This window comes from Coregonus clupeaformis, chromosome 20 (assembly GCF_020615455.1).
Source record: "Coregonus clupeaformis isolate EN_2021a chromosome 20, ASM2061545v1, whole genome shotgun sequence".
Lineage (NCBI taxonomy): Eukaryota > Metazoa > Chordata > Actinopteri > Salmoniformes > Salmonidae > Coregonus > Coregonus clupeaformis.
Window position 1 is genome coordinate 52,121,868 of NC_059211.1, and position 21,604 is coordinate 52,143,471.

At 42.1% G+C, this 21,604-nt stretch overlaps 1 protein-coding gene across 4 annotated transcripts in view; it reads left to right on the forward strand.

The window, feature by feature from the left end:
* LOC121572661 (mitogen-activated protein kinase kinase kinase kinase 3-like) overlaps positions 1-21,604 on the forward strand; it is a 110,203-nt gene that overhangs the window by 36,494 nt on the left and 52,105 nt on the right. For 3 of the 4 annotated variants that reach the window (XM_045205565.1, XM_045205566.1, XM_045205568.1), the window contains exons 3-12: positions 5,198-5,288; positions 5,829-5,893; positions 9,850-9,905; positions 10,340-10,387; positions 10,973-11,015; positions 13,448-13,520; positions 16,180-16,311; positions 17,003-17,065; positions 17,477-17,558; positions 18,904-19,026. In XM_045205565.1, coding sequence (XP_045061500.1) covers positions 5,198-5,288; positions 5,829-5,893; positions 9,850-9,905; positions 10,340-10,387; positions 10,973-11,015; positions 13,448-13,520; positions 16,180-16,311; positions 17,003-17,065; positions 17,477-17,558; positions 18,904-19,026 — 776 coding nt within the window. Of the gene's footprint in view, positions 1-5,197; positions 5,289-5,828; positions 5,894-7,868; positions 7,954-9,849; positions 9,906-10,339; positions 10,388-10,972; positions 11,016-13,447; positions 13,521-16,179; positions 16,312-17,002; positions 17,066-17,476; positions 17,559-18,903; positions 19,027-21,604 lie in introns of those variants that run through there. The other variant, XM_045205567.1, reaches the window with a different exon arrangement.

Here is a 21,604-nt window from a genome sequence, read left to right on the forward strand (position 1 = left end):
GAGGGGTCAGTCAGCATTGAACCGCCCCCTGACTCTCCCAATCCTCTCCTTTTAATGTCAAACCACCTCTTTACCATATTCGCTGTGACAGCTCCTGCCTTGCTTTTGGGGTGTGTCCCAAATGGCACCTTATTACCTATTTAGAAAAAAAGTATATAATCGTGCACTATATAGGGAATAGGGTGCCATTTGGGATGCTGCTTTAGTATAGACACACAAGACTAGAGTATTTCTGCAAGGCTTTTGGACTGGGGGACCTCTGTCGTAGCGCTTTTAACGTTAATAGGCACTATTGATTTGTTGCAACTTCCCTCTCCCTCCCTTCCTCTGCCTATTCTTGTAAGGACACTGCATAATTCTACAATAACAGGAATTGATTTGGGGTTTATTTGTGGCATATTTCTGGGTTGTGCTCATGCCATGGTCATTTCAAGCATTTGATTTGTGTCAGTTGCGTTATCATCCACAGCTGACTGTAAACCATGTGTTATTTATATAAAGGGTTAGTAAGACAAATTACAAAATGACATATTTGTAACCTTACCTTGTAAGCAGTCCTTACAGAGTCTCATTGTCCGTGGCATAGACTGCGTTCAGGGTAAGGAAACAAATAAGTCATTTGGGTGAACTATCCCTTTAATCCCTGTGTAGCTCAGTTGGTAAAGCATGGCGCTTGCAACGCCAGGGTTGTGGTTTCGATTCCCACGGGGGGCCAGTATGAAAAAGAAAAGAAAAATGTATGCACTCACTAACTGTAAGTCGCTCTGGATAAGAGTATCTGCTAAATGACTAAAATGTAAACAAATCTTAAAATGTAATCTTAAACAGGTGTGGATTCTAATACAACTGACATGCCCCATGTCTTTAAATGTTAATGACTGGGATAATAACAATGCGTTCCGTAGAACCATATTCTACAGAACATCACATGATCTATGCAGAGGCCTGTGTGATGATGGAGTTAACACGCAGGACTGACGGCGAGGGATGTGCGACGCATCAATTAAATCAATAGGCCAATAGGAGTGTCTTTTTGCCCTCCGTGTGTAGTCGCTCAAGGCACTTTTTTTCAAAGCCCCCTTTATGAAAGACCATCAGTTTTAAGGATGGGAGTCTGTTTATCATAAAATATCACTGTACTGTGACGTCTCTGTGTTTTTGGGAATACCAGTCACTTCAAGGTTGCATCTTAAATTAATATCCCCTATATAGTGCACTACTTTTGACCAGGGCCCATTGGGCTATGGTTAAAAGTAGTGGACTTAACATTTGTGACACATCCAAGGGCTAAGATAACAAGATGGGGTTTCTGTTGTCGTTTGAACTTAGGGGTTAAATGCTGTATTTTCTTCTTACAGTACATTAGAGGGAGAGAATGCACCAGACAGGGCTTTGATGGTTTGCTAGATTGACAGTGACAATTGGAGCTGGAAAGTGGTCAGAAGGTTTTAAAGAGAGAGAGAGAGAGTGTGTGTGTGCCCGCATTCATCAGGTGGACCACATGCAGTCGAGTTCGGCCCGGAGGTCTCTTATTAGCCATTCAGGCTAACGCACTGCAGGAACCCCATCTAAAATTCATGCGGCCAAGGTTTTCCCTTACCTCTTAAAATGCCAACAGCGCGTCATGACGAGGGGAAGGTGCCACAATCCACTGTGACAGCGTGGAGTGACATGGAGGTGCGTGTCAGTACGCATCACGGCCAGGGCAGCTGGCACTCATGACAGATGTCGCCATGGTGTCCAGGAGTGTGTTTTTTGGTGACAGGGTCGATGGCTCGAGGTGTGTCGCCAATGCCAGGACCATGGAAACTTATGTAGCCTAGGCTGACAGATTGACTATCATAGTGTGTGGAGTGGGGACACACACAGACACACACATACAGCGTGGTTGGGCGGCTAACACCCTGTGACAGTTAACCAACGCCTGACACCATATTCAGCACCTTGTTATATCTGCCAGTCTGTTTCAATCTCAAATATAAAGCTGTTTCCTAAAGACGCTTTCAAAGCTAGCCCAACTAATATTCCCAGCAACAGTTTGCTGGGATCTCATTGGCTTATCTCGCTTTAGTGCGTGCTTTGCAGAATTCAAAGAAGTCATTTAATATTTGCTTTTTTGACTTGTTCTAATTTGTGCTGTTTGATTTTCAAATGGCTTCTCGGTCACAGATTCCTTTTCATTCGGGCTGGCTATCTTCATCTTGTGCTTCGTCCTGTCCATTTACAGTCCAAGAATCTGGGTTAGAGGCTGCCCAGATCTTTGTAACTGCTCCAATTGATCCCAATGCAGCCAATCTGTTTGCACAAGGCCCCCTCCCCCAAATCTGGATCCTATTCATTAGGGCATGCAACAGAAAACGTTTTAAAACATTTTGCAACGGAAAACCAAAATGAGCATTTCCGTTTAATTATTTTTTCTTCCGTTTGGTGCCTAATGAGCACAACCCTGATGGCTTCCAGTCCGCCATGGTATCTGCCAACTCTAAGTAATTTGCTGTTCTATCAGCCAACATGAGATTGTGGTTGTACAGCCATCACATTATGAGGTCCTTGCTTACTGTCATTGTATGTGTGCATCCCAAACGGGGCACCCTATTGCATAGTGCAGTGCTTTTGACCAGAGGCTTAAGCTGCAAAGAAACTGACCTTATGTCAGAGCTTAAGAGCAACATAATTCCATGATCCTTGTGCTAAGGTGAACTTGGCTCTTCTGGGGTCAGCAATAAAAGTATTTATTCCATGTCACCTTGGATGAAAGGAATAATTTACTACTGTTTGCTAAATATTCCAAATAAAAAAACTACCATTGGTCCATACAGTTACAATATGTAAGTGCTTAGTGACCAGAATGTAATTATTAAACACTATTTTGTAACTGCAGATAAATACTTAATTCCATGTATTTGTAGGATATTGTGATCAAAAAGAATACATAAGAGTAAATGAATGACAGAAGAAAAAATACTTTTTGAATTATACATGGAACGCCATGTTCTTAACTTTTTTTTAAATGTAGGTAATTCAGCTTACATTACATCTCTGTAATAAGCCAGTAAACCTCCACTTGTTTTCTAAATATAACATATTTATTTATAAATTGTTTTGAGTCCAAAGACTCATTCTGGCAAGCTTGAGATAAGTGTGCAGGAGTTTATCCAAAGTCACTCCTTTGGTGTTAGCACGTAGAGGTGATGGCAATCAGTAGTAGGCTTCTCCCCCAGTCCTACATGCCCCTAGACGCTGATCTTGGGTCAGTTTAGCCTGTTCCCCACTAATGGTTAAGGTTATGATTGGAGCAGGGGACGCTGATCCTGGATCTGTACCTAGGTAAAAACTTCACCCCGGAGCATCCTACACTGTCAGCCCCTCTCTCCAATCCGCTCTGTGCTGGGAAAATGTCACCGCGTCACTGGAGAAGGACAGGCTCACCACGACAGGAAGCACCAGGGCCATCTGACCTTGGTCACTGTTGAAAGTGAATCCTGGGACGCTCCCTCAGGAGGAGGCCGTAAGCAGAAAAAGACCTGCAAAAAAAAAAAAAAACACCGAAATGTAATTCATCATAGGGTCCGTGTAAACTTTATTAATAGGGCTGTTTTTTGCTGCAGCGCCAATGCTATACCCAACCCTTGCCTTGCATATCCAGCACATTCCATACATTTTAATGAGCCGTTACGTAAGCCAGCGTACATATTTATTTTCATCACTCGTTGAGACTACAGAAGGGATTTTGAACACAGAGTAAGTGACAGGCTTAGAACTGTTGAAGAGTGGCGAGAGAGAAAAAAGAGAGGGAGGTACAAAAAATATATAATAGATCAGCTTTTTAATGAGGCCTGGAGCGTCCATCATTAAGCCAGCAGTCACACTAAAGTGACTTTGTTCTCTCTCGCTCTCCTCCAAAGCGTTTGTCCCGCCGCCCGTGAGGTGACGCACACGTTTATAGATGTTGAGACCTGAGCCGGAGATCAAGGTCAGCCCAGATCGGCGCCGTCAGGTCCACAAACCCCAGGGGACATTGTTAAAAAAAAAAAAAAAGATTCTCAGCCAATCAACCGGGCCCTGCTGTCCGTCCCTCGGGCCAATCGAAGGCGATGGAGAGCTTCATGGACAGTCATTTCTCGTTAAAACCAATAAACGTGCCCTGCTTCTCCCTCTGAAGAAGCATCGGGTGGAGCTGCATTCGAAAGCTCTGCCTGAGAGAAATGCGCTGACATAGCAACAGTGCTAGTGCTAACATGTGCTGATGGAGAGTGCCGGGTTTGGATGGGTGGCACGCATCCCGTATTGACAGAGCTGCTAAAATCGACAAGCAAGCATCCCCAGCGGGTTTTAGTCAAGGGCTATTCACTGCCGCCTTGTCATTGAGAGAATTTCTTAGTGTGTGTATGTGTTTGAGTGTGTGTTTGAGTGCATCCTGAAGGAGACAGGCCCCCAAAATGTAGCTTATATAAGCTGATACTTATTCTATTTCCCCAGTTTCCCCCGCATTAGAATAGCGTTGAGTGTCGGGAAGCACTGGGCTTCTGGTGGTGTTGACAAGCTGCCAAACTGCATATTCCCAGCCTGTGTAATTATGATCTGTGGAATTGATTCCCCTCAGTGATCATAGTTGGACGCCGTGCGGCTCATTGATTCCGAGATGAATGGTCCTCATTTGGGAGGTGTGGAGCTTAAGGTTTGCACCGATAGCTTTGCCAGTTTGACAGATGCCTTCATCTAAAGGGACTAGCATAGATTACAAATAACGCATTGATTCTGCTAAATCAATCCTCTGAGCCATTACCGCTGCGCATTGGGGTCAGTAAGCAGACTAATGCACAGTTGGTACTTGTTTAGAGGCAGAGAGGAGTCCGCTTACTTTTTGGCCCATTCTGTAAGTTCCCAGCTAGTCTTGCCAGAGTGCATTGGTTCAGCGAGGTGGTCTAAGGGTGTGTGTGTGTGACTGCATAAATAAATAAATAATTCAAACTTATTTATGCCATTTTATTCATGTAGAAGCAACTAAGGTTCCTTTTTAAAGTTTTTTTTCGGGCTTTTATAGTGTTTAATTGTGGACATACACAGAACATTCAGGTGTGTGTGTATACATGTGTTTGTGTATGCATTTATAAATGTGTGTTTATGTACGTATGTGTTTTTGTCTCTCGCCTCACCTGCTCTCTCACCTTGCCGCACGTCTGCCATCTCTCCACAGGGGAGGACTTTGCGGTGGTGCAGCAGGAGATCGTCATGATGAAGGACTGCAAGCACTCGAACATTGTGGCCTACTTTGGCAGTTACTTAAGGTAGCGTATTTAAAGGCCTGCACCCCGCGCTCACGCCGCCACCAACCCTAACCTACCCTCCTCCACCCCTGCCCTGGCTCAGTCAATTCCCAGCCGCTCTCAGGCTTTGAAGTAACACACAGGCTCAGCATGGAGTCGTACTCCACTGCAGTCAAGCCACGGTCAGAGCCTCCGGTCCAAGCCTAGCCGCACTAACACTAGCTAGCTAACAATGTGGCTAATTGCTAGCTCCGGGGAAATGCTTTGTATTGAACTGCTCAAGACAAGGGGAGGTGGAGGGTGGCCATTTTGAGAAGTTGCAGGGGCTGAAGAGAGGGAAGTTGGAACCCGTTGGTTGGCTCGAGGGTGGTTGTGGCCTAATAGTCAAACCGCATCATGCTGTGTCACGACCTAGAAAGACTCCAAAAAGCATACATCCTCCTCATACTCTCTTTCTGCCCCCTCCAGACTCCACCGCGCCCCCTTGTGTTTGTTTTTTACTCCAACTATTTTGAGACCGTATCGATTGTAATGTCATTTGTTTCCTTTTGCTCTTTACAGGAGAGATAAATTATGGATATGTATGGAATATTGCGGGGGAGGGTCCCTACAAGACCTATATCATGGTAAGCATACACAACAACATACAGTGCACAAACACACACACACACACACACACACACACAAGCATTTGAAAAATGACTACTGGCTCAACCGGTTTGATGAAGCGAAATTCAGTATGTTTCAGTCGGTGGTATTAAGCGAATTCCTCACTCAAGCTTAGACGACCTCTTACACTCTATTCCCTTTCTAGTACACTACTTTTGACGAGGGCCCAGAGGGATAGGTTGCCATGTAGGACGTAACCTAGCTCCTACCACATAACCAGACAGTTAACAGATTCTTATTACACTTTTTCTTCTTCTTCTTGTCTTGGTTGTTAAAGGGAAAATCTGCAGTTGCTACATACATTTTTGGACTTTTAAAAGAGATCATATATACCCATTTTATTCTAGAAGAATATAATGTAGTTCAACTGCGCTTAGTTCAACTGTCTTACCCCATCACAACCCAAAATATAAGCTGGTTTTACTCCAATGTTTGTAAACTGGATAAGAGCGTCTGCTAAATGACTAAAATGTAAATGTAAACATTGTAATTGTAAACAAACACTGTATAGATTTAAAACATGGCTAAAACTATACGTTTTTAATGTCATGGATGGTCAGTCCTTGCATCCATAGCTCCATCTATACATTTAAGTAGTTACATTTCTCCAGCCCCATCCCTGAGCTATTTACGAAAGCACTGGTGGCGTGACCACTTTGTAATTGTTTGAACTGCAGATTACCCATTAAAAGTACACTTCATTAGACCGGCCACCTTAAGCAGCTGTTGTCGCACTTGCGCGCGCACACACACACACAGACACATACATACATACATACATACATACTCACACAGAGACGGTGTTGATTCTGCTCTTAATGACGGTGCTGGGCTCAGTCGGCTGCGAGGCCCCTCATTAGACAGACAGAACAGCAGCCGACACCACCAACTACCGTTGATCTCAGCCTCCCACATATTGGCTCCCCGCTGCCACGGAGACGACACGATGCTCATAATGTCCCCAACCCTAGGCTCCGTCTACGTCTCCGGAGTAAATATAAGGTCACTGAAACGGAAGGCCTGCGTGCTTGACGCACTGTCCCTCGTGGCCTTCCAAATGCACTGTAGTTTCGTCGCGTCGTTACATTCCTTTAACCTTTTAACCTCCGTCGTTTAGTTGTTGGGTATTCTTAACAAGGTTTTAGACCTGCCCTGTAGGCAGGTGGTGGGGGAGGTTAAGGGGGCATGTCGATAGTCTAACATAGCTTCCTCTCCCTTTTCTCCTCTCCATCTACATTGATCTGAACATGGAGGATAGGTGAAAGCAGTATGGTAGACCCTAACTGGGAATATGCTGTCACCTGTATAGGTTATTTCAGGTCAGTGCTGATGAAAGAAGATAAAGGAAGGAGGTCATTTTAGACCCGATTTAAACAGGATCAATGAGTTAGCCAGGTAACCTGTGTAAATATTTTGAAGTAACTTCATAATTGTTTGGAAAGATAAGCTTGAAATGGGCTTCTTATAATTGATTGAACTGGCTGACTTGGTGACCCTGCTTTTTGATGTAACCCTCAGAGCCCTAAAAGAAAGTTAGTTTAATTAGCCCTGTCACGCGACTGACTGCACCTTTTAATCAGACCCCAATCAACTGGTGCTATCATTACTTGCAATCTACTTAGTAGAGAGATTAAGATTAGCCTCTCAATGGTATGGCCAAAGCACTCACACACAGCCTAGGATTGAAGCAGGATGGAGTTTGATGCGTGTTCTCACTCAAACTGAAGACAGACAGACATACATGTGAGTCAATTCCGGAGGATAGTGTTTGAATAGACAGTTATTTTATTTTATTTGTTTATATAAGCGATCTAATTGAGAATATGCAGTTTCCTGTATAGCACTATAAATGTTATTGAAATCTAAAAATAACCTAGGAATCTAGCTCTATCTAATTCAGTAGCAAATATATTTTTGTTCTGTTTTTAATAGGGTCCTGTTGTGCCTGGTCTGTTCTGTCCAGTCATAACTATTCTAGAGTCTCAATAATGACCTTCAAATAACCTAACGTTACCAGGTAAAGCTGTCAGATCAACATCCAATTGTAAACCCTGAACCTACATTGCCCACCTTGAACCCATAATGTTGATTTGTGGTTGAAGCTGGGGTTAAATGACACAAAAACTGTAGACTTCAAATGTGGCTTGAAATGCTGATATGTGCCCAAATAAGACCTTTAGCTTAAATAATAGTAATGAAATACATGATACAGTGAGGGGAAAAAAGTATTTGATCCCCTGCTGATTTTGTATGTTTGCCCACTGACAAAGAAATGATCAGTCTATAATTTTAATGGTAGGTTTATTTGAACAGCGAGGGACAGAATAACAACAAAAAAATCCAGAAAAACGCATGTCAAAAATGTTATAAATTGATTTGCATTTTAATGAGGGAAATAAGTATTTGACCCCCTCTCAATCAGAAAGATTTCTGGCTCCCAAGTGTCTTTTATACAGGTAATGAGCTGAGATTAGGAGCACACTCTTAAAGGGAGTGCTCCTAATCTCAGCTTGTTACCTGTATAAAAGACACCTGTCCACAGAAGCAATCAATCAATCAGATTCCAAACTCTCCACCATGGCCAAGACCAAAGAGCTCTCCAAGGATGTCTGGGACAAGATTGTATACCTACACAAGGCTGGAATGGGGCTACAAGACCATCGCCAAGCAGCTTGGTGAGAAGGTGACAACAGTTGGAAATGGAAGAATCACAAAATAACTGTCAATCTCCCTCGGCCTGGGGCTCCATGCAAGATCTCACCTCGTGGAGTTGCAATGATCATGAGAACGGTGAGGAATCAGCCCAGAACTACACGGGAGGATCTTGTCAATGATCTCAAGGCAGCTGGGACCATAGTCACCAAGAAAACAATTGGTAACACACTACGCCGTGAAGGACTGAAATCCTGCAGCGCCCGCAAGGTCCCCCTGCTCAAGAAAGCATATATACAGGGCCGTCTGAAGTTTGCCAATGAACATCTGAATGATTCAGAGGAGAACTGGGTGAAAGTGTTGTGGTCAGATGAGACCAAAGTCGAGCTCTTTGGCATCAACTCAACTCGCTGTGTTTGGAGGAGGAGGAATGCTGCCTATGACCCCAAGATCACCATCCCCACCGTCAAACATGGAGGTGGAAACATTATGCTTTGGGGGTGTTTTTCTGCTAAGGGGACAGGACAACTTCACCGCATCAAAGGGACGATGGACGGCGCCATGTACCGTCAAATCTTGGGTGAGAACCTCCTTCCCTCAGCCAGGGCATTGAAAATGGGTCGTAGATGGGTATTCCAGCATGACAATGACCCAAAACACACGACCAAGGCACCAAAGGAGTGGCTCAAGAAGAAGCACATTAAGGTCCTGGAGTGGCCTAGCCAGTCTCCAGACCTTAATCCCATAGAAAATCTGTGGAGGGAGCTGAAGATTTGAGTTGCTAAACGTCAGTCTCGAAACCTTAATGACTTGGAGAAGATCTGCAAAGAGGAGTGGGACAAAATCCCTCCTGATATGTGTACAAACCTGGTGGCCAACTACAAGAAACGTCTGACGTCTGTGATTGCCAACAAGGGTTTTGCCACCAAGTACTAAGTCATGTTTTGCAGAGGGGTCAAATACTTATTTCCCTCATGAAAATGCAAATCAATTTATAACATTTTTGACATACGTTTTTCTGGATTTTTTTGTTGTTATTCTGTCTCTCACTGTTCAAATAAACCTACCATTAAAATTATAGACTGATCATGTCTTTGTCAGGGGCAAACTTACAAAATCAGCAGGGGATCAAATACTTTTTTCCCCTCACTGTACATTTGAGTTCAGGTACCAGATGTTGTCTCAATAACCAATGGCCGAGGAACCTTTTAATAAAGCACCAGTGCTTCTCAGGCTCCAACCATGTCTCCTTATCTTTCAGTAACGGGGCCTCTCACAGAATCACAAATAGCCTACGTTTCTCGAGAAACTCTTCAGGTACGTCCATTCAGTTCGCCTCCTCCAACACTCAAGCATTCACTCTTCTTCTGACACACGTCTTTCATCTCAAAGTATTGCCTTTGAACTGCCGCTTACCTTAGATTTGATCCATCCACTCGAAATGAGATTGAAAACAGCCGTTAGCAATAGCAACATCATAGGACTATTGTTGTCATTGATTTGTTCGATTTTTGATACACACAACTATTATAAACTATTATAATAAATCCATTATTACAAATCCAAAAAAAAGAAGTAGCCAGACTATTGCTTTCCTGGTAAAATGACAATGGTTTCATGCTTTGGAAAAGTATATGTGGCTGATTTTGGTTGAATGTGAATTGGCTAAAAAGGGACACCATATTAGGATGGGATATTATTTGTGAAGAGGTCAATGGACTGACTCACTTTACACATTTTCCCCTCCACAGGGTCTCTACTATCTACACAACAAAGGCAAAATGCACAGAGACATAAAGGTAAGGTGGGAAAATGGCAGATTCTAGCAGGAATACATGGCTTCCATTGCATAGAATGCACAAAGACAAAGGTGAAGTGGGACTGGGACAATAACCGTTTTAAGCACGAATACATTGTGTAGATTAGGATAGAATAGAGTTTATTGTCCTCTTCAAGGAAATAATTTGACACGAGCTCGTATGTACACACAAATAGACCAACAACACCTTCACCCAGACATGTTCAATTACATTTACAGTAGTTTAGTGTGCTCCTCTGGAATGTCTTGGCATAGACGTGTAATAGCCATCATAAAAACATTTCTGACACTAATGGCCACCATTTTAATCCCCAACAAGACATCTATCAAAGTCACTCCAGGCTTTACCGGTTTGGTCGTTCCCCTGTGAAGTTTCCTTCGATAGATGGCCTTGTTAAGAGACTGCTGCATAAATGAAACTGCATTGAAAATGTGCAGATACAAGTTAGTTAGACGTTTGATACGTTGTTGAGGAAAAATAAGCAAAAATGTACTAAACGCTTACATAGGCCTATGCAACTGCAAATCCATTGTGACGTTCTAATCTTCTTTTGTCTGCACAAAGGGAGCAAACATACTGTTGACAGACAACGGGTACGTCAAACTAGGTAAGGAGTCCAGATGTGCAACTGTTTTCTTTGATGTGTGTGTTTCAATATGATGAATCATGGCAATTTGGCGAGTGTGTGAATCATCGCCTGGCGATGACTGACAAGTTGTTAATTGCACTTGGCTGTGAATAGCACCTTCTGCTTTCACATTCTGTGTATGTGTGTGCGCGCTTTCATATTCAATGTGTGTAATAGGCTAAATCAAGTCTGCGATGCATGCACAGCTTGGACAGTGATTGGAATAATTGTGTCAGTGCTAACACTACAATTTATATCGTATTCCTTTTGGAATATTAGCTGCACCAGCTTAGAAAACATTTATGGTTACTAAAATACATGAGCATTGCATGATTTTCATTGATTTCAACATTGTTATGCATAATTTATCATTTATTACAGAGCAAACCAGGCTTAAGAAATGGTCATCAAACATGTATTAGACATTCACTGGTATTAATGATAAACTGTTGTTGATTGCATTTGGACATTTATTAGACATTTATTAATAATGAACTGTTACTATACAGTGAGGGAAAAAAGTATTTGATCCCCTGCTGATTTTGTACGTTTGCCCACTGACAAAGAAATGATCAGTCTATAATTTTAATGGTAGGTTTATTTGAACAGTGAGAGACAGAATAACAACAACAAAATCCAGAAAAACGCATGTCAAAAATGTTATAAATGGATTTGCATTTTAATGAGGGAAATAAGTATTTGACCCCCTCTCAATCAGAAAGATTTCTGGCTCCCAGGTGTCTTTTATACAGGTAACGAGGTGAGATTAGGAGCACACTCTTAAAGGGAGTGCTCCTAATCTCAGCTTGTTACCTGTATAAAAGACACCTGTCCACAGAAGCAATAAATCAATCAGATTCCAAATTCTCCACCATTGCCAAGACCAAAGAGTTCTCCAAGGATGTCAGGGACAAGATTGTAGACCTACACAAGGCTGGAATGGGCTACAAGACCATCGCCAAGCAGCTTGGTAAGAAGGTGACAACAGTTGGTGCGATTATTCGCAAATGGAAGAAACACAAAAGAACTGTCAATCTCCCTCGGCTTGGGGCTCCATGCAAGATCTCACCTCGTGGACTTGCAATGATCATGAGAACGGTGAGGAATCAGCCCAGAACTACACGGGAGGATCTTGTCAATGATCTCAAGGCAGCTGGGACCATAGTCACCAAAAAAACAATTGGTAACACACTACGCCATGAAGGACTGAAATCCTGCTGCGCCCGCAAGGTCCCCCTGCTCAAGATAGCACATATACATGCCCATCTGATGTTTGCCAATGAACATCTGAATGATTCAGAGGAGAACTGGGTGAAAGTGTTGTGGTCAGATGAGACCAAAATGGAGCTCTTTGGCATCAACTCAACTCGCCGTGTTTGGAGGAGGAGGAATGCTGCCTATGACCCCAAGAACACCATCCCCACCGTCAAACATGGAGGTGGAAACATTATGCTTTGGGGGTGTTTTTCTGCTAAGGGGACAGGACAACTTCACCGCATCAAATGGACGATGGACGGGGCCATGTACAGTCAAATCTTGGCTGAGAACCTCCTTCCGTCAGCCAGGGCATTGAAAATGGGTTGTGGATGGGTATTCCAGCATGACAATGACCCAAAACACACGGCCAAGGCAACAAAGGAGTGGCTCAAGAAGGAGCACATTAAGGTCCTGGAGTGGCCTAGCCAGTCTCCAGACCTTAATCCCATAGAAAATCTGTGGAGGGAGCTGAAGCCTCGAAACCTTAATGACTTGGAGAAGATGTGCAAAGAGGAGTGGTACAAAATCCCTCCTGAGATGTGTGCAAACCTGGTGGCCAACTACAAGAACTGTCTGACCTCTGTGATTGCCAACAAGGGTTTTGCCACCAAGTACTAAGTCATGTTTTGCAGAGGGGTCAAATACTTATTTCCCTCATTAAAATGCAAATCAATTTATAACATTTTTGACATGCGTTTTTCTGGATTTTGTTGTTGTTATTCTGTCTCTCACTGTTCAAATAAACGTACCATTAAAATTATAGACTGATTATTTCTTTGTCAGTGGGCAAACGTACAAAATCAGCAGGGGATCAAATACTTTTTTCCCTCACTGTATTAATGTAACTCTAACTTTAACAAAACATTTACAAATCGTTAATTGATTAATTAACATGTTAAAAAGGCATAATTAATTATGCTTAATGGAGGCATCATGTAGATTGGAATGTCAGGCTTCTCACTTCTTTCTTTCTTTCTTTCTTTCTTTTCTTTCTTTCTTTTCTTTCTTTCTTTCTTTCTTTCTTTCTTTCTTTCTTTCTTTCTTTCTTTCTTTCTTTCTTTCTTTCTTTCTTTCTTTCTTTCTTTCTTTCTTTCTTTCTTTCTTTCTTTCTTTCTTTCTTTCTTTCTTTCTTTCTTTCATCCTTTTCTTGGCAGCTGACTTCGGCGTCTCGGCCCAAATCACGATGACCATTGCCAAGAGAAAATCCTTCATCGGCACACCTTACTGGTAATGTCCTTCATCACTTCCCACCTTCTATCGATTCTCTCTGTCCCTTGATACCCAAGTCAGGTGAATCTATCCATGGATCTATCATCCACCATTTTGTCAAGCGGTGAATGTGCCCTTCGATTGATTTTTAAAAGGTGTTTAACCCCCTTGAGTCGATTTCCGCCACCCCGCGAAAATCTAATTAGGATAATTAAAATATTCCAATCAAATTCCTTCAGTTTAAGCTAGAGATATGTTTTTTTGCATTGCATCCGCAGATGTTGCACTTTTGCATATGCTGTGAAAGGTGGCAGAGCTAGAGCGGTGATTGTCAGACCATGAGACATCCCGAAAATCGGTCTTCTCACGAAAACATCTGTAGCGTCCGAATGGTTTGGCCTACAAACTATTATGACCACTCTATTGAAAGATGAGACTCACAAACATGATGGTGTTCTCCGTTTTGCTCTACAGCCCACACAAGCCTCACAAGACTCGTCTGAAGGTACCAGTTTTAAAAAATGAATGGAAGCATTTATGGAGATAGTTTAGTGCCAAAAATAAGGGGTTAAATACAAATTTCAATGCATGTCTGTCTGTGTCTGTCACCAGAGATTTTAACATGTTGAGAATGCTTATCAATTTAGAAAATTGACAAAAATAAATGCAAGCCTAAACATGTTTTGCATTTCAAGCTACAAAGCTAGTGGAATTTATTTATTTTATATTTATTACTTTTTTCCTAACCCCAAACCAGGTTCGTATCCTAACCCCAATCCCGCCCCTTACCCTAAACCGGGTTCGTATCCTAACCCCAATCCCACCCCTTATCCTAAACCGGGTTCGAATCCAAATCCTGACCCTACCCTCCCCATACACTGATACATCACACTCTTTACCTTCTATTTACAGTTATCCAATCATCTCAGCCCAAATCTGACTGATTAGTTATTACCTGTATCCAAGTGCATTACTGGATAATTCTCACTGCGATGTGGGCTCGTTCAGTGCGGCCAGTGTTCGGAAAATGAGCGAGAGACCGGCTGGTCATTTGTCTGGAGAACAACATAAGTTTGGCCTTGAATGCTTTCACGTACAGTTCATGCACAAAAACACAATATCCCTGCTGTTTCACATTTAGATCGTTAAGATGCCCCAATATGTCCACACCGAAAGAAAAGTCGCCCAGCCTGTCTGTGTCTTTCAACTCGGAGAAGTCGTCAGCTTTACCAACTGTATCAAGGAACATACCTATCTCCCCTCTCAGTTCCCACACACGGCGAAATACTTTTCCCAATCTTAGCCAGCGCACATTTGAATGGTACAACAAGTCCTGGTGCTCTGCCTCTGTGTCATTGAGCAGCTGAATGAACTGACAATGGTTAAGCCCCCTTGCCTGTATAAAGCTGACAAGTTTTACAGCCACTTTGACAACATTTTCCAGTTTTAACACACTTTTAGCATGCTTGCTTGAAAAATGACGATTGAGATTATATTCCTTAAAAACGGCAACACTTTCTTGGCATATCAGACATACCACCTTATGTCCAGTATTAGTACAACATTATTTAACCATGCTTTAAACACACGACATTCAGAGTCCACTATTCTCATTTTCGCAGCACTCATTTTTCACGTCAAAAGTCGTCAAGCAATGAAGTAGCTATAATGACTGAGCGCATTCTGAATCTGATTGTTGGCCCAAATACAGAGCGTGCTGCCAGGGTACAGCGCCATCTATTGGAGGTTGTTTGTATATCATGGAATGAGTCATTTTAGGCCAAAAATCGTAACTCAAATATAATAATATTTAATACATGTAGAAAATGTCTCGCGGGCCGTACTTTGCCCCTCCTTGCTCTAGGGGGTTAACGAGTCAAACTTATTCTGATTATATTGATTTCGTGGTGATGATGATGATCGGCGGCAAGTAGCCTAGTGGTTAAGCGTGTTGGGCCAGTAACCGAAAGGTCGCTGGTTTGAATCCCCGAGCCGACTAGGTGAAAATTCTGTCTGTGCCATTCAGCAAGGCCCTTAACCCTAATTGCTCCTGTAAGTCGCTCTGGATAAGAGCGTCTGATAAATGACTAAAATGTAAATGTAATGATGATGTTGGTCTAAATTGTATAATCAAATACAATTTAGACCAGTGTATTCGATTTGATTTTTAAAAGTAGCCTATTAAACAAGTCAAACGATTGTGATTATATTGATTTCAATGATGGTAATATGATGATGCTGTGATGATGCTGTGTGATGATGATGATGATGATGATGATGATGAGGACTGCTGGTATCATCAAATTAATTGTTTGGGTTACACTTTATAATAACTGTCATGAATAAGCCCTGTAAATGCTTATGAATTTTAACACTTACAATCAGTGCTGGCTCTAGCCATTTTGGGGCCTTAAACGAGATTTGGTTGGGGTGCCACCCCCGACCGTGCAGGCAAAACATTTTAGTGGCCCACCACTAAACAAAAGTTTAAATAATATTTACAAAATGTGTTCATATTTATAAACATTTATAAGCGAGTTATTGGCACATACAGTGGGTTATACAGTGGGAGTTGAGAGGTCCTGTTTGAGATGACCCTGTAGTGTTAATTGCTATTGACTGTTCCAAGGCTATGTGGTGAACCGTTCATTTGTCTGAGCCGACTCCCTGTGTGCAGGATGGCACCCGAGGTGGCAGCCGTGGAGAGGAAGGGTGGGTACAACCACCTGTGCGACATCTGGGCTGTGGGCATCACCGCCATCGAGCTGGCAGAGCTGCAGCCTCCCATGTTCGACCTTCACCCGATGAGGTTAGTGTTTGGACCCATTGGCATCAGACCAGAGTGGACTCTCCTTTTGTATTTTATTGTTTTTGACAGAGACCGTTATGAAATGGAGAGCAGATAGAGAGAAGGGAGACAGAGTAGGGCCGGTAGGTGCCGGGATTCTTATCCATGCAGGCAGGGGAATCGTATACACTCACCTCCATATGTACTTGGACAGTGAAGCATATAATTATTTGGGCTCTACACTCAAGCATTTTGGATTTGAGATAAAATGTTTCATAGGAGGCGACAGTACAGAATGACACCTTTTATTTCTGTTTTACCATTAAGAAATTAAAGCACTTTATGTAGGTAGTCCCCCATTTTAAGAAGTCAAAAGTGTTTGGACAAATTCACTTATAGTGTATTGAAGTAGTAAAAAGTATTTGGTTCCATATTTCTAACACGCAATGACTCTACAAACTCGTTGTATGCATTCACTGTTTGTTTTGGTTGTGTTTTGGGTTATGCTTTGACAATAATCGTATTTAACAACCGTACAGTATACTTCAAAATGTGGAAGGAATTTCACATGTGGACCTACATGAAGAAAGCAGAAGATAATTATTTTAAATGTATGTTTAGTAAGTTAGCACCTCTGAGTAAAAGCAAGGATTGGAAGTGAAAGCACTAATTTCCTTAAATACACAACTGCACCTTTTATAATTTTTCTCAGAGCCCTGTTTTTGATGACCAAAAGTAACTTCCAGCCGCCCAAGTTGAAAGACAAGGTGAAGTGGTAAGTGTCTTTAGGCTTGCTGCCTGCAACATAAACCCTGGCCAGTTCTATCTCGCTACTTGAACACACCGCCCTCTCCCACCCCAACTCTTATACATTATAACTGGATGGAAAAAGAGACGTAATACAATATTAATGAATCAAATCAAAATGCTGCTAAAATATTAACAGTCAGACACACCTGTCATAGGGGTAAACGAGCCTCAGATTTGTGTCAATGTCATTGGACTCAGAGAAAGGCTTTTTTTATGGGGAGGGGTTGGATAATTGACAGTCTAACTAGATTTACACATAATATGGGGTCAGGTTTCATCCCAAAGATGTTTGATAATTATTAGCATATAAATTGAATATTTATAATCGAATAGGCAGAATGTTGTTTTTAATCCAATTTCGTTCTCCCTCCCCAAGGACCAGTAATTTCCATCATTTTGTAAAAATATCGTTGACGAAAAATCCAAAGAAAAGGCCCTCCTCTGACAAGCTGTTGCAGGTAAGATGATCTTGGCCTGAGCTATATAACAGTAATGTGATTGTAGTGGCGTCATTGTGTAGATCAAGGGATTTGGTTGCTGAAATGACAACCCAAAGAGCATTGTTAGTAAGTCTTTCAAATGTTCAAGGTCAAGATTTAGTAAAGTAGTGTGAATATTTGGAACTAGAGCCCCCTTTGCATTTGTTGTACGTAGACTGGTTAAATGGGCAATATGAAGTTCAAACAATAACAAAACAGTTACCCCGCCACTGTTTTTGTAAACAACTGAGGGTTGGTGCAGGAGAAATGTAACCACTCAAATTTATAGAAAGAGCTAATGGATGCAAGGACTTACCATTCATGATACTGTATCAAAATTATAGTTTTGAGACTATACAGTGTTTGTTTTTAAGTAAAACAAGCGTATATTTTGGGTTCTGATGGGGTACGACAGTTGAGCTAAGCTCATGAGGCATTTAAAAGATTATTCAAGAATCAATGGGTAAAAATAATGTAAAAGTCCAGAAAAGGATGTAGCAAGTGCTGTAGTTTCCACATAGCAACACTTATTTACTATTAGCCTGAGGTTTATGCTCTTAGAACTCGACCATGCTTATTACTCAAATAAACTTGGACAGACGAACCCACCTAACTCTTACAAGCTCAACTGTTTTTTATATTTTATCTTAGAAATCTTGTTTATCAAATCATTTTAAGATCTACTGCACTTAAAGTGCCTTTTACACATTACTCTTTAGCCTTTTAATAATCTATTGCACTAGCATGTGATAAATATGGCATAATGGCTTGTGTCATGCTTGTCTGAGGCAAATGGCACCGCATTCCCTATATAATGCGCTACTTGACTAGGGCCCATATTTGGGATGCAGCCTAAATGTGTTGTGTCTGTCTAGTGTTTGTATGTCAGTTCATATCAGATGCACCACTTTAGCCCATAATCAAATTGTCCTAAGGGGATGGATAAAGTTGTATCTTATCTCATCTTAGATAACATTTTCCCCAAGCCAAGCCAACTCCTATTTTACTCAACTGCTATTTGGCTCAAGAGGGAACAACCATGGCAGGAAATGTATATTAATTGAGTGCTATGATTAATTCGACAATATAGGTACAAAAAAATAAATACATTTTATTCGATTGCATTTCTCATAATGCAATCTTTCTGACACGTGGATTTTCTTGACTGAATCTGGCCCATAGTCTCCTACAGTTAGTCTGGTCCCAGATCTGTTTGTGTTGTCTTGCCAACTGCTATGGTCATTGCCCCACCAATAACCATAGGAGACCAGGCTATCCTACAGTAGGAACTCAGCTTAATTGTTGTCGCCTGATGTTTTCCCAGCATCCCTTTGTCTCGCAACCCCTGAGTCGCACGCTGGCCATCGAGCTCTTGGACAAGGCCAGCAACCCGGACCACTCCTCCTACGACGACCACTTAGATGACGAGCCCGAGGAGCCCGAGGAGGTACAGTACAGCTGCAGACACTCACGGGACACGTCCTCCTTTAATCAGAACCAGTAACCTTTGCCTCTAGCCTGGGTGCTAGTCTGTTTATACTATCTTTCCAACTCCTTGTCCAAACATTTGGCATGACTATTCCATAAGGAGTTGGCAAGATAGCAGAATCAGACTGGCACCCAGGCTAGGTTGCCTCTGAGGTTGCCATTTTTAAATGGTGACATCGATTCTCACAGCGGAATAGTAATCATTTCTATTTTTTTTTTGTCTTATCCTGTATTCCTGGTTACCGGTTTTGATTGATCAAGGTCCTAAATCATTTTAATTGACTATAGAGGACAATAATTGGTTATAGAGCATCTACTGTACTTTGTCATACAGAACATTTTGTCACTGTAGGTTTTAGGGGTCATTTTAGTCTGTGTATAATGCACAGTGCAGAGCAAGAGCTTGACAGGAGTGCTTTTGCTATTCATAGCCACAGTATTCACACTCAGCAGCACTTTCTATCATTGCCAATATTATACTAGAATACACTGACTGAACATTCTGTCCTGTTCATTGGCACACTTAAATGCATATTTGTTAGACAATTACAGAATGTATAATATTATACAGCATCTATATATTTTTGTTTTAAATGTCAAGATTTATTAGCCTTAGCATAAGCATTAATTAGCTTCCTGCTAAAAAATATATAATTTCCTCAAAACATAGTCTCATCAAAGCATGACTCATTCCAAAAAAGTTGCACTGTCACTTTAGCTGGCAGCAGTCGCTTTCATCACTTTGTCCAAGGTCCATAATACCTGACTGTAGGTGTTGACTGTGCCTTAAAGGAATTCTTTAGGCCGTTTCACCCCCTGCCCATTTCCCCCTAGGTACAGATCTATGATCAGCTTCCCTTCTCCCAATCCTAACCTTAACCATTAGTGGAGGAAATGCAAAACTGACCAAAGATCAGCGTCTAAGGGCAATTTCACCCTACTCCTCCTCAACTCCTCTCATCAGTTGGGCTGAGTGTCTCTGCCTCTCTCCTTCGCCCTTAGTTGAAATACAAGAGGGTGCTTTGGCACATACTGGGGTGTGTTTCAACCCGTTGACCCCCTATCTCGGCGACTCCCACGCTTTGCCGTTGGCAGAGAGGTACCAGTTGTGTGTGTGCGTGTGTGTGAAGGCATTGTGGGCCTACATGGGTGTATTTGCTTGCTCTGGTAAATGAGATTGTGTGCACACAGACATAGATGTGTGTTTTTTTTTTTTATAAACGTTTGTGCATGAGAAATGTGTTCGGGGGTAACATCAGAAATGAGCATGTGCTGAAATTGTTTGATGTGGAATATGGTGTGATACCATTGGGTCCTTGCTAAACTTAAAATGTATGATAACACTTACCTTTTGAGTGCTTGGTCCCACTTTACAGTGGGTGACCATAATAAATATTTACATCAGGTAGTGTAATTACAGTGTAGATACTGTAGAGATACATGTAAATACAAAGGTATCGGTGACACTTATTGTAAATTGGAAGCAAATGCTATTTTTTCTTTAATGGTAGACCCGTGTGGCTCAGTTGGTAGAGCCTGGCGCTTGCAACGCCAGGGTTGAGGGTTCAATTCCCACAGGGGACCAGTATGAAAAAATATGAAAATGTATGCACTCACTACTGTAAGTCGCTCTGGATAAGAGCGTCTGCTAAATGACTAAAATGTAAAATGTCTTAAATGTAGACATAAGAATGATCCTATAATATATCCCAAGATTAAGTTGTGCTGGTGAAGCTCCTTCAACTGCCCTTGGCTTCCAACGGTTTGGCAGTAAATGCTTTGTCTCTTCTTCAAAACAACCAGGCAGTGAAGGATGTCCTTCAACTGCCATTTTGTGCCCTGGAACTGTCAGTTCCACAGTGAGCTCGTCGCATAAAGTAAAGTACATGTCCTCTGATGCGCGAGGGAGGACACACTGCTAAATAAATAACAGTGGAAGCCATCCTGGGACCAACTACCTTGGCTGCCCCCAAATACGTAGTGCACTACTTGGGCTCTGGTCAAAAACGCCATTTTCATTACGCCTGTGTCATCAAAGTGCGACATTCAGTGGTGGTATTTTTACACCAGCCCTTTTAATCAGGGAAACATGGAAGGTTGCCAGGAAGATGTGACTCGCTCGTGTGTTGTGTCCCAAATGGCACCCTATTCCCTATATGGTGCACTACTTTTGACTAGGGCCCATAGGGCTCTGGTCAAAAGGAGTGCACTATAAAAGGAATAGGGTGCCATTTGGGACGTATACTCCGCCTGCCAAGACGGTTACACGTTTGAATAATTGTTCTTCTCTCATCAACGTTATCGCTGATTGTCGTTGCATTATATTGATCTTACCAGAGAGGAAGATGCGAAGTGAGAGGTTTCACTCTTACCAAAATCTAACCTTGTCGCCTGCCTTCCGCCTTTGGGACAACAACTCCCATTGTTAGGGCGGAGACATGAGCATCTCGTCATTATATACAGATCTCTGATCTGACCTCTTGACGCTATATACAGTACCTAGTGTCTACACACCCCTTTCACAGTCTTCACATTTT